Source organism: Nansenia antarctica, assembly GCF_963989245.1.
Source record: "Nansenia antarctica genome assembly, chromosome: 2".
Classification (NCBI taxonomy): Eukaryota; Metazoa; Chordata; class Actinopteri; order Argentiniformes; family Microstomatidae; genus Nansenia; species Nansenia antarctica.
The window spans coordinates 71,233,266-71,245,594 of NC_137675.1; the positions used below are offsets into that span (position 1 = coordinate 71,233,266).

The window sequence follows — 12,329 nt, forward strand, 5'->3', positions numbered from 1 at the left end:
CATGCTGACCACGGTGTGTTCATGGTGTTTCTACCTGGAAAAGTGAGCTTCAGAGTGAAGCTCTATGCTTTTTTGTTTGCCATGCCTACCGCCATTCGAAAACTTCCTGTCGTTTACTGAAAGCTATAGAGGAAAAACAGTGAACGGTGAAGTCCAGGAAGCTGTCCCAATTTAGGGTTAGATGAGACACTCTGGTTAAAAAAAAAACTCAGAGATAACGTTTATATAGTATACGTGACGTCATGAGCACACCCTCTTATTCCTTAAAAGGAGCGCAAAATGTATGGCTGCATGGAGACAAGCTCAAGCAACAAAGTGAGACAGATAAGACACACTTAGGTGATACCAGAGAGTATTCGTATGATTAGAAAGAGGCTTTGATTATACAACATCAGAAGCAATGATATAAGAAGTAAATCAAATAATGAATTCTATTCTCACTGCTGGGTTTGTCATTTCAGAAAGCTGTGTGGAAGTGACTGTTCACTCACTTGGACATGTATTGTGGCCCTAGGCAAAGTGATGTTGAACTGATTTCTGTGTTATGATAACCTGGAGGTCCACTGAGATAAGTCCCATAGGTCCACTGAGATAAGTCCCACCCAGTCCCAGCAGATGATCACAAATCTACATGGTGTGTTTGGATAATATTTCAGCAGGATGTTGTGGAAACACATGCTGTATTGTAGCTGGCCTGTAGCCTTGGGAACTTAGTTTAGTTTAGTTTAGTTTAGTTTATTAGTTTATTATATCGAGGACAATCCAAATACATGAACCATATAAAATACAGTAAAAAAGGCAGCGTTAGCCTAGTCGGCTAATTTTCAGCTGAAGTCCCCGGCCAGTTGCAACATGGCATCCTGAAAAGTAACGTCATTAGTTAAAATAAAACATTTAAATATTCTAAGAACACGTGGCTGAGACAAGGTACCCCAACATCACACTTGACAAAAAAAAACACGTAAGCAAGCTGAGGTGATTGAAGGGGCTACAACAAACACCACATACACACTTATGGGGGCAGCGACATTTCAAGCACATAGAAGCCACAGGACAATTACAGGCCACACAACATTAAGCACTTACAAACAGCAATACATTAAACAAAACAAAACATACAAAAAAAAGGCATTATGGGGAGGCAGCACAGAGAGGGATTAATGAGGACAAGTATAGTTCTGTGTCAGCCAGGCTTTCATGTGTGTTGTGAAGGTGGAGTAAGTATGTATGTCTTTGAGTTGTGCACAATGTTGGATTTGAGAGAGACAGAACAAAGCCTATGGGATATGGGGGTCTGGAAATAGTGGAGAGAAATTCATGATGGCAGACAAACAAAAATGCCTCAGTTAAATGCCTCAGCTCAAGGCCTTTCCGGTCTGTTGTACTGATTAGATTCAAGCTAACAAAACATCTGCATGTGTGTAGTGTGTCTGTGTCTGGTCTGTGTACATGTGCTAAGATATGTGAGAATTGGACTAAGTCAGGGTTCAGAAGTTTAAATGCATAAACACAATCATATTTTTTAGAACTGTTACAGTTAACTGTTGCATAAACACGTCATTGGCACGTCCTCTTAGATGGAGACAAAGTCAAAGAAAACAGGTTTTACTTTATAACATCTCACCCTGCATTACTGTGTTTTGGATAGGTGTGCGCTCTGATGTGTATGCACAGCAGTATGAGGAACAATCAGAAGCAGTAAGGACCAGAGACCAGAGGTTCTCTTTTGGCCATGCCAGGGTGGGCAGGGAGACACTGGGGGGAGGACTGACCATCGACACCCTGCCTCACAACATGACACACTTAGTGGTGAGTGCCGCCATGGAAGTGGTCCAAGAAGCTTTGTCTGAGTAGGATGTGTGTGCATGTATGTTAATAGGGGAATTTGCCTTTTGATGTGTTGAATGTTTGAGTTGTGGTAAAAGACTGCCCCCTTCTGGCAAAATCAAACCGCACTCAGTCGGTTCAACCTTTCTGTTGAAAATTCCATGACATGGTCAATGTTATTCTAAGGTTTCTAGAAAGATTTCTTAACTTATTATGTGTGCGCCATGAATTGTGTATAACATCCTCTACCTGCTTGCGCACCATTCATTTACCTCTTATCATCCAATCACCTCACTTCCCCTCTTACTCTTCCCACAACCTACTCTTTACTTTAGGAGGACTCTGCCAGGTATTACTCTTTGCGTAGTTTTGGCCCTGAGGACCAACGCACACATGAACTCTGGGTAGACATGAGCGACCCCCAGCATGGCCGAGTCAGAATGCATGGCATTCTGTCCAACACACACAGACAAGCTGCGGTGAGTCACACACACACACAAGCTGCGGTGAGTCACACACACACACACACACACACACACACACACACACACACACTCTCTCACACACACGCACACACAGTGGGAGGGTGGTGCAATAGCTTGCGAAGAGGGGGGACTGGCCAGTTGTTTGAACTCAGTTGGGGGTATAGCTCAGTGGTAGAGCATTTGACTGCAGATCAAGAGGTCCCTGGTTCAAATCCGGGTGCCCCCTCATTTTCTCACACATATCTAAAATAAACCATGAAACCTTCAATTAAAGTGGATTTGCCATTTGCAGATAGTCTGGGATTAGGCATTTGATTGAGTAAACTGCAGCTGGAGAAGGTAGAAAGTATCAAATCATGACAATGTCCATTAGCTATGACATAAGTAATGCCATTTCTCAAACTCCACAACTGCGAACCTAAAATATTGTCCTTACCATCTGAAAACCATGATGATATAAATTGATATACAACCACATAAAATGATACATACGTATATCTGAGTGAGCTGAAATGGTATTTATCCATAAATTCTCAGTTTTGCACACTCCTACTCATATTCTCTCTCTCTCTCTCCCTCCCTCCCTCTCCAGAACGTTGCCCTTTCATTTGACTTTCCCTTCTACGGACATTACCTGAGGCAGATTACCATAGCAACAGGAGGTACATTTCATTATTCTTCATACATACTGCACCTGCTCAGATGGAGCCACTTGTGATATTTTATGCGTTATACTTTCTACTTTACCCTTCTACAACTCTGACCACTCACCTCTCACCATCCCCAGGGTTTATTTTCATGGGGGAGGTCACACACCGCATGCTGACAGCAACGCAGTACATCGCCCCCCTTATGGCGAACTTTGATCCAAGCTTCTCCAAGGAGTCTACCGTGCAGTACCTGGACAATGGTGAGTTGTAGTGTGATGTTTAGAGAGGTTTTGTTCTCTGTTTAGCTGGGCTAACCCCTCTGTGACCTGTGTTAACCCCAGGTGAGGTGTTTGTGGTGCAGTGGGAGCGGGTTCGACTCCAGGGGAGGGAGTCAGAGGGGGCGTTCACCTTCCAGGCTGCCCTGCACCGCACAGGAACCATCACCTTCAGCTATAGAGATGTGAGACAATCTTCCACCATGTACATTTATGGGCTTCACACACCACATCTGGGAGACTTGCTCACATATGTCCGTTTTTTTGGGTCTCTGTCTCTCTCATGCTATTGGTCAGATACCTTTGTCCATGGAAGTGCTAAGTTCTGCTCAGCACCCAGTGACGGCAGGCTTGTCTGACGCATTCATGGTTCTCTTGCCCTCACCACAATCCTCAGGTCAGCAGCGAAGTGGTTCTTCTCCAACCCCACTAATATCAGTCATCAGACACTGAAGTATTCTATTTTATTCTATTCTATTCATGTGGACAGTCAACCCCAGTTCAAAGGCTTGTATCTCTCTCATGTAGATACTCAACTTCGGACTATCTATGAGTACCATCGGGTGGAGATTGATACAACAAAGATCACCAACCGTTCTGCCTTTGAGTTCACTGCACTGCCGAGTAAGTTCCTCTCTAGTGTCCATCTGTCATCATAGTCCTCTCAGACATTTCACCCAATCAACAGAGAAATGTCCTTAGAAATGGTTTTCAATAGCTTGTTGTGTGTACTGCCAATCACCCTCACCCAGCCACATAGCCACTGTCTCTCTCTCTCTCTCTCTTTCTCTCTGTGTGTCTGTCTCCCCCCGTCCAGCCTGTCTACAACACCACAGCTGTGAGCTCTGCCTCTCATCCAACCTGACCACTGGCTGTCGTTGGTGCCATGTCCTCCAGAGGTGAGCAGGAGAGGAGTGGACACCCATCTGCATGTTGGAGTTTACGTTCGCTTGTGTATCACATGTCCCTCTGTTTCAGGTGCTCAGATGGAATGGATAGACACAGGCAGGAGTGGCTGGACTATGCCTGCTCAGAAGAGGTAAAGTTGCACAATGTGTATGGTGGTTCACATACTGTACATCAAATGCCTCAGAGTTGAATTGTAATTTATTTTCTATTGGCAGGTCAAAGACGTCATTTGTGAAGATCATTCTAGGAGAGGACATGATAGCTCCATTGGTCCCTCAGTTGCCTCAGACTCTGAGACCACAACCTTTAGCACACTGAAAGAAGGCCCTGAAACTGAGGGTGAGTCAAGGAAGGATGTACTTGGATGTATGTGAGAGGTTAGGTCTGCATCTACAGTACTGAGCAAGAACAATGATGCTACAGTAGAACTCAAGTTTTTCTCTCCTCCCAGTGTCGAAATTAAAGTAATACAATGACTAGAAATGATCATCACTACTGTATATAGTCACAATGAGGTTTGAGTATTTACTACTGCAGTTGCTATACTACTCTAACTTATCTTACATTTTACATGCCTGCAGATGATACCAAGCGTCTTATTCTCTATAATGGCAATGGTGGGTTGATCTTTATTCTGTTTGAATCATGACTATGAAGCCATGTGACAATACCGTGATTCTCTTGTCTGTCTCTCACCCTTAGACATGAAGACAGGCCCCCCGAGGCAGCAAGAGGGGTCAAGCCACACAGGTGTTATAGCAGGTGTTGTAGCTGCAGTGGTGCTACTCTTGGCTCTGACCCTGCTGGCTCTTTACACCAACTCCCATCCCTCTGTTGCCTCACCCCTTTACTCCCAGGTTAGCACCACTGACACAGTGTCATTTCTCATCCAGCTGTGTCTGTTGCAGAGGCGTTTGATCTTTCTCTTACAGTCCTGTTAGATGTAGAGGGGTTTTTTCCTTCTCTATAACCCTTATGTGCATATCTTCCTGTGCTTTATTTCCACAGCCACGCAACAACTACTGGCCATCCATGAAGTTCCGAAAGCAGGGATTCCAATCCGGTTATGCAGAGGTCGAGGTTGACGGTTATGAGAAAGAGGGCATTATCGAAGCAGGGCAGTGCTGAGGGGATTAGGAACTGGATTTAGAGGAGAACAGATGCTTGGATCGGGGAGAGAGGAGAGAAGATCTCTACACACCTAGTCCATTACACTTTCACATTCAGTTGTGACTCATAGTCAAGGGTGCACAAAGGACTAAACATTGTTTTAGGAAGAATAAAGGGGATTGTTTCTTCTCATCCCCTGATACCCACTTGAATTGAGTTTGGATCTTTCAATAATCACTTCCATTAAATCCCCATCTTTCCTGGCTAAAATGTGTTTTCTCTTCCTACTGCATGTTCATCTGGGTTGTGGCCACTACAGAAGGTATTATTTCTTCAAGCACTAATTCCTTATCTTCTCCTACCAGTTCAGCAAGATGAGAGAAACGTGCAGCTCAGGTTGAGGGGCAAGGGATGAACCAAGGGGCCAAGTATAGACAGTAAGTTAGATTTCTCCTCAGATACTGATGGCGGTCTTGACACCATAATACCCCTAACACCCAACAATAAAACATGCAACTGGAATTAACTGTTTCCTAGATCTTTAGGAAAGCCGTGGACAAAATATGAAGGACCCTGCACCCCATGGCATGACAAGAATAAAGACTGGGTGTGCTTCAACATCATTTATGTGATTTTTTTTATGTAGTTAATTTTTTGGTGTATGTATTCAAAATAGCATATTTTATAAGTGTCTTTCTATTCATTAAGAGGTTGTCTTCAATTCAATTAACCTAAAATCAAACACAAAGCAACAAAACACAACTGAACTGTCTATTATTAATGTTTCAAATTAAACACATGGTTTGGAATTATGCGTTCAGAAATTGTTGTTTATTTTAATGTAAAAAGGGTGAACAAACTACACTGCTTATTATTTTCATCCTGTCACAAATCGATTTATGTGAGACCTAATTCCGATTTTGGGCAGCAGATGGCACCCAATCCAAATAGATTTTATGTGTTTTTTCACCTAGAACTTAGGGCGCATTGTATTTAGATTGTGGCAGGTAGAAATGTAGCTATAGTATGTGGATTGGTCTTTACAACCATTATAATACAGTGTCCGCGGTATGGAATGTTTGTTTTGGGCTTGTAATTCCACCTTAAAAAGCAGTACAGTAGATGAGCACTGCCGAGGTGAGCCAGGCAGTCTAGTATTTCCGCATTCCAGACAATAAATTCTACTTGCATTCATGTTTACATTATTATTATTTTATTTTATATACAACATATGGCATCATACAAATCAATGCATAAATGATCATGGTTTGATGGATTCATGGGATTAATGTGTCATGATCAACGTTGCGCTTGCTCCCCTAGGGACCGCCCCCTTTCCTTTCTCCTCGGGAGCGCGGCGTTGGAAAGAGGCGCCGTGCCCGCGCTTTCCGTGTCTGGTTCGTATACTGACAGCCAGCTGTGCGATTAGAACGACAACAATTTCCCGGATTTGACAAATCCGTTCGTCAAACTCGAATCGTATTACTTTTGAAGAACACTTTTACTCGACACATATTGCATCTATATATTTTTATTGTTATAACTTAGCTAGTTAGAGACCGCATTCCTCAAACATGAATCCGCTGTGTGGCAGATGTAATCGAGTCGTGTACCCCACGGAAAAAGTGAATTGTCTGGACAAGGTAAGGGAAATATTCATTTCGCTCTCGTTTGCGTTTGAAAGCAACTTTACACAGTCTGCCACTGATGATTTAAGGCACATATTAAATATTCGTAAGTCACAATTGTCTACATGGCGTATGGATGGAAATCATTTGATAGCCAACCGGACAGGTAGAACTCGCTAGCTATGCGTGCATGTACTAGCTATAACGGGGTCAGTGTAATTGCTGGAATAGAATGGAACGCTCTAGGGAATGTTATTTCATATTCATAGATCACTTTAGTTGTATTTTGGCCTCCTACACACAGATGTATTTATAAAAGTTACATTACACTATTGATACGACGCTACATCTAAAACATAGAACGTTTCCGTTTCAGGGATTAGTCATACCCCCCGACGTTAGCTTTTCTGTCAATGTGGATCTAAATGGATTTGGATTAGCTTGCCTTTGATCTGTCTTTATTGTCTCTCATCTTCATTTCACTCGATTTTTTTTCTTCTGTGAATGCTAATGTACCCTTGCCAAGAGTTGGCTAACGTTAACTAGCTATAGTAGGGGGTGGTCATTTAATTAGCTAGCTAGCCAACTATGCGTTTCCTGTTTCTACCACCAAAAGAATGTGGTTGGCTCACTAACTTATGTGATGAACTAGATGCCAACCCTTTGTAGATGTCAGTGTGAGATTGGTAGCTATGTTATTCGAAATCTATACGATAGCGTCGTTGGCTAGATAGACGTACTTTCATTCATTCCAAAGTCTGGGGGGCATTTCTCAGCAGAGCATAGCTCAACGTATTGCTTATTTAGGCTAAATCTTTTGTTTAGTCAGCCTAGATCCCCTAAATTGAATCCAGCTGTCACCACGTGACAAACGTCATTTTCATCTCGTCTGTTGTTTGATATAGGTTGCAATTGGACACCTATATACCATAGTATGCAACTCTGCACTTGTGTGGGGAAAGATAAATAAGTGATATCTTAACCAAATTAGGGTGTGGAACATGTGCATTCTAAACGAACACACGAGTGTGTGTGGGTTGTGGAGTTTAAAACAGCTAATTTTGCATTAGAAATGTGGTTGTGTATTGAATCCCCATCGTCTGTCACCAGCTAGAACATTATGGTCAGCAGCATGGTTGTGTTGACGTCTGCCATATTCCCATGTAGCAGTCATTGTTATTCACACTGCTTCTGGATACGGTGTACGTATCACACATCATGTTGTTGTCACTCATGTCAAGCAATCTGAATAACTACAGTTGTGTCTGAAATGTAACATTTTTATAGGCTAGTTCTCATCCCTTATCTTGAAATGTTATGTTACTGAACTAGGCCAGGGTGCACCGCATTGCTTTTTATGGGGAAGGAGGATGGTATCTGCCTTTTGTAGGAAGAAAAGTGTGCATAGGATTTTCTAGTTGTTTGTGATGCCAGTGAGCACGTGGATAAATAATAGACATTAGAATAGCTTTTTGGGTAACTGTCAGTTATGTATTTGGGTCGATTAATGGAGTTGCTTCTGAGAGATGACGGTGCACATTAGAGACTTTATTGATCCCCGAGGGGAAATTAAGACTAATAATACAATAAAATGAAATAGAATAGACATCTGAACATTATATACAGCAAGAACAATCCAGTATGATTTAACATCCCCCAGCCTGACTCTGATTAGCCTATCCAAACATAAATTATGTCAACACTGGGCCTGTGTGTGTGCAGTGCACGCATACACATGTTTTTTTGAATACTGCTCCCTATTGTGCAAGGGCCGGGCCTACATGTTGTCCAAACGTGCAACAGAATGGGGTTATGTGGAGTGAAATCGTCAACTCGTGATTGGAATCCACTCAAATGAACCAAACTACTAAAAGCAGAACCAAAGCTTATTGTGGAGACTCCGCCTGGAGCAGCATGCATTCCAGCAGACAAGACACTCCCATAAAACGTGCTCTGTCAGGGGCCTGCTGTGAGTGCGCTGTCTCTCCCTCTTCTGAACTACAGTGGGGCCTGTGCTGCCATTCTGCATCAGTGCTCCCTCTCAGACACAAAAACAACCTCCTCTGTTCCCCCTCTGTGGCACTGGCTGCTTCTATCATTTGTTTAAAGACGGAGAGGCCACAACGGGCGGGGTTTGTTTTTTTTCCCCTCCAGAGAGTGGCTCAGGTGAATACATGGCCGTCACAGCTGCAGAGGTTTCCCTCTGCCCAGCTGAATATGTGCATACTTGTCGATCCTCTAAAGTCATGTATGGCATCTAGAGAAGTCGGGCCTCGTACACATGTTTGTCTGCAGACCTGCATTCCACTTCCGCAAGGCTGGGCTCAGCTGAAGGAAAGGGCAGCCGAGGACGTGTAAAGGCAGGAAGTGAAATGTTTTGCCAGACACAGGAGTAGGCCTAATTATCTTGCTAGTAGCTCAAGTAAGTCTTTTGTCAGATTGGCAGAACATTAGACAGAGAGAGTGAGATTCTGTTATGAGCACAGTAGAGTTAGTGAGTTAGTGGTGTGTGTTTCTGCCATTGATACATTTGTGATACAAAGGATGTGTATACATGGTCATGGTGTGATTTCCCAAGTGTGAGAAATTCTCTGTAGGCCAGGTCTAATCATTTGGTTATGCTATATCATGGTCTGCTCTATCTGTTTCTGTGTGCTAGTTTTTTTCATTTGGATATACAAGCTAGAACACCCTCTCTTTCCATGGGAGAAGTGTTCATCAAGAACTCTTGCATTATTCCACAGGCTTTATCAATATTTAATTACGACATACATACATACGCTCTGTACTTGTGGAAGTGAAGTGGAGAGCCTCAGACCCACGCCCACCTACTACCACACACAATTATCATAAGATGTGGGACTTTTATTTGTGATAGGCAAAGATGTGACATCTTTTGTTTGTGGCAAACTATTTTCACACAGGATATGACATAACATGCTGAATTGTGCACAAGCCACGATTTATAACACACACACACACACACACACACACACACACACACACAAGCAGAAGGCCTCTCTCCGAGCAAATTGAAGGCCTTATCCGTTCAGCAGGGTCAAAGCTCAATGATAAGTTCTTTGAAAAGCAGGTAACAGGTAGAGGAGAGAAAGGGGGCAAACTCCTACTAGGTTTTTGGATTCTTAGATCTCCCTGATATCAGCATGTGAGTAAAGATCTGTGATCCCCTGAATTGAAGGGTGGATATTGGACGAGGATGGAACAATATTGGATACAGGGGCCTAGGATCCAATATAAAAATTCTGTTCATTTCTAATATTATGTCCAGTATCATAAAGAAAAATACTTATGATTAAGCAAAAAAAAGAATTGTTTTACAACATAACTCCTGTTTCTGCTCCAAACATCTGCTCGACATAGGCTACTATTAGGCCTAACTGGTTAAATATTCAAGGGAGTGTTCATCCATGCAAAACTGCAAAATGTCAGAGAAAGAAATGGGTGAAACGATGCTCGCCTCATTGGTGAAGCTGCCTCAGGGTTTGTTGTAGGGAATCAAGATGTGCACATTTTCAAATTTCAATTTTTTTTCAATACTTTTAGTACAATTTCTAAGATTAACTAATTTCAGAGGAAGTTGGATGATATAGCCTAGCTGAAATGGTTCGGACTTACTGTACGCTAGCAAACATCGATGATATGACCTTTATGAGCAGGGAGAAGTGCCTCATTCACGCTGCCAATCAATCAATTCTAAATATATAGAGATACTCTTATTGCTTTAGTAGAAAGGTCAAAGTCTAGGGACTCCAGTACAACAGTTTGAGAGATGCCACTCATGTAAGAAGTGTTGGAAATACACTGGGGCAAAGGGCAAAAATGCCCCAAAGATGTTCAATAATGTCCCCAAATGTACAGTCGGAGAGAACCAGCTCGGCCCACCATAGCTGAATAATGTCCACTCACCCTCACCAGAGATGTGAATGAATGAATGAATGAATGAATGAATGGTATTTATTGTCATTGATATAGTACAGGTACCAAACAACGAAATTTGGCAAGCGTATCTAACAACATGTCTGACAGGCAGGAGCTTCATGCTCAGTTGCTTTGAAAAAGACATATGCAAAACCACCTCTCCCCAAATAGACTTCGGCCCCGGCCAGTTCATAGGAGTTATTTATATTTGTAGACATTGGTTTTTTTACATGTAGAGTCTATGAGAAAATGCTATATTCTATGAATTCACAAATGCAATGTTGTATTATTATTAGGCATTATTATTATTAATAATAATAATAATAATAATAATAATAAATTAGGCCTATTATTGTTGTTGTTGTTAGATACGCTTGCAGCATCCCCGATGTGGCAGGTGATCTCATTCAAATAAGCCTCTGATAATGATCAGACAACATGTAGATGCCACAGACTAGTCTCTGTTACTGACTAAATATGGACACATTTTGTTCCACTGAAAAAGGCCTTTTAAATAGGTTAAACTAAATGTAGAGATGGTGCTGAAGATGATTCATGTTGTACTTAAGGCCAAGGGGTAAGAGGGCAGTTTGTCCAGCCATCTCCCGCTCAGTCAAAGGCAGGGTCCATAGTCACCTGAGGAGTTGTCTGTAGAATGAGTCCTCTGGTAGTTCTTGGTTCTGTACTTTGTGTCTAAGGATGAACTGGGACACCCACTGCTCCCGATACCATACCGCTATAAATATTGAGTCCCGATTTTCCTGGTCTCCCTGCAAGAATGCCTCCTGAGCAACGACTCCAGGCGGATGTGGCAGGGGGTTCAGCAGATGACAAACTTCAGAGCCAACAGGCTCACAGCCGCAGAGGACGACCCCCTGCTGGCGGGAAAGCTGAACACCTTCTACGCCCGGTTCGACGAGGGGCGAACGGAGGTAATCACAACACAGACACCACTCTCTCCAGCTCTCAGCAGCCTCACCCTCACAGAGCACGAGGTGAGACGCGTACTGAAGGCGGTGGACCCCAGGAAAGCCTCGGGGCCGGATGGCGTCCTGGGACGGGTGCTGAGAGACTGCGCCGACCAGCTGGCCGGGGTTTTCACCAACATCTTTAACCAGTCCCTGTCCCAGGCCACCGTCCCACCCTGCCTGAAAACCTCAACTATCATCCCAGTCCCGAAGAAAAGCACGGTGAGCTGCCTAAACGACTACCGCCCGGTGGCACTCACACCAATCATCATGAAGTGCTTCGAGAAACTAGTCCGGGCCCACATACTCACACGCCTCCCGCCCAACCTGGATCCATACCAGTTCGCCTACAGAGCCCACAGGTCCACAGAGGACGCCATAGCGACGACTCTCCACGCCACTCTATCCCACCTGGAGAGGGGAAACAGCTACGCGAGACTGCTCTTCGTGGACTTCAGCTCCGCCTTCAACACCATCCTTCCAGACAGGCTAGTGACCAAACTACTAGACCTGGGTCTATCACACTCTATATGTGCGT

General features: G+C 43.4%; 2 protein-coding genes across 3 annotated transcripts in view; both read left to right on the forward strand.

Moving 5' to 3' along the window:
* Positions 1-279: 279 nt before the first annotated feature.
* On the forward strand, positions 280-5,274 carry LOC308150543 (plexin domain-containing protein 1-like; the record flags this gene model as incomplete). The annotated part of the gene is made up of 14 exons (XM_080523361.1): positions 280-315; positions 1,675-1,809; positions 2,163-2,306; positions 2,905-2,974; positions 3,100-3,222; positions 3,304-3,422; positions 3,535-3,646; positions 3,766-3,861; positions 4,055-4,136; positions 4,216-4,276; positions 4,362-4,485; positions 4,728-4,763; positions 4,849-5,003; positions 5,155-5,274. 14 exons carry the CDS (start codon positions 280-282, stop codon positions 5,272-5,274), a joined length of 1,413 nt encoding a protein of 470 aa, XP_080379487.1.
* A 1,384-nt stretch (positions 5,275-6,658) lies between these two features.
* Positions 6,659-12,329, forward strand: part of lasp1 (LIM and SH3 protein 1) — a 39,221-nt gene continuing 33,550 nt past the window's right edge. For both annotated transcript variants that reach the window (XM_080522491.1, XM_080522492.1), the window contains exon 1: positions 6,659-6,899. In XM_080522491.1, coding sequence (XP_080378617.1) covers positions 6,831-6,899 — 69 coding nt within the window. In that variant the 5' untranslated portion in view covers positions 6,659-6,830. The remainder of the gene's footprint in view (positions 6,900-12,329) is intronic.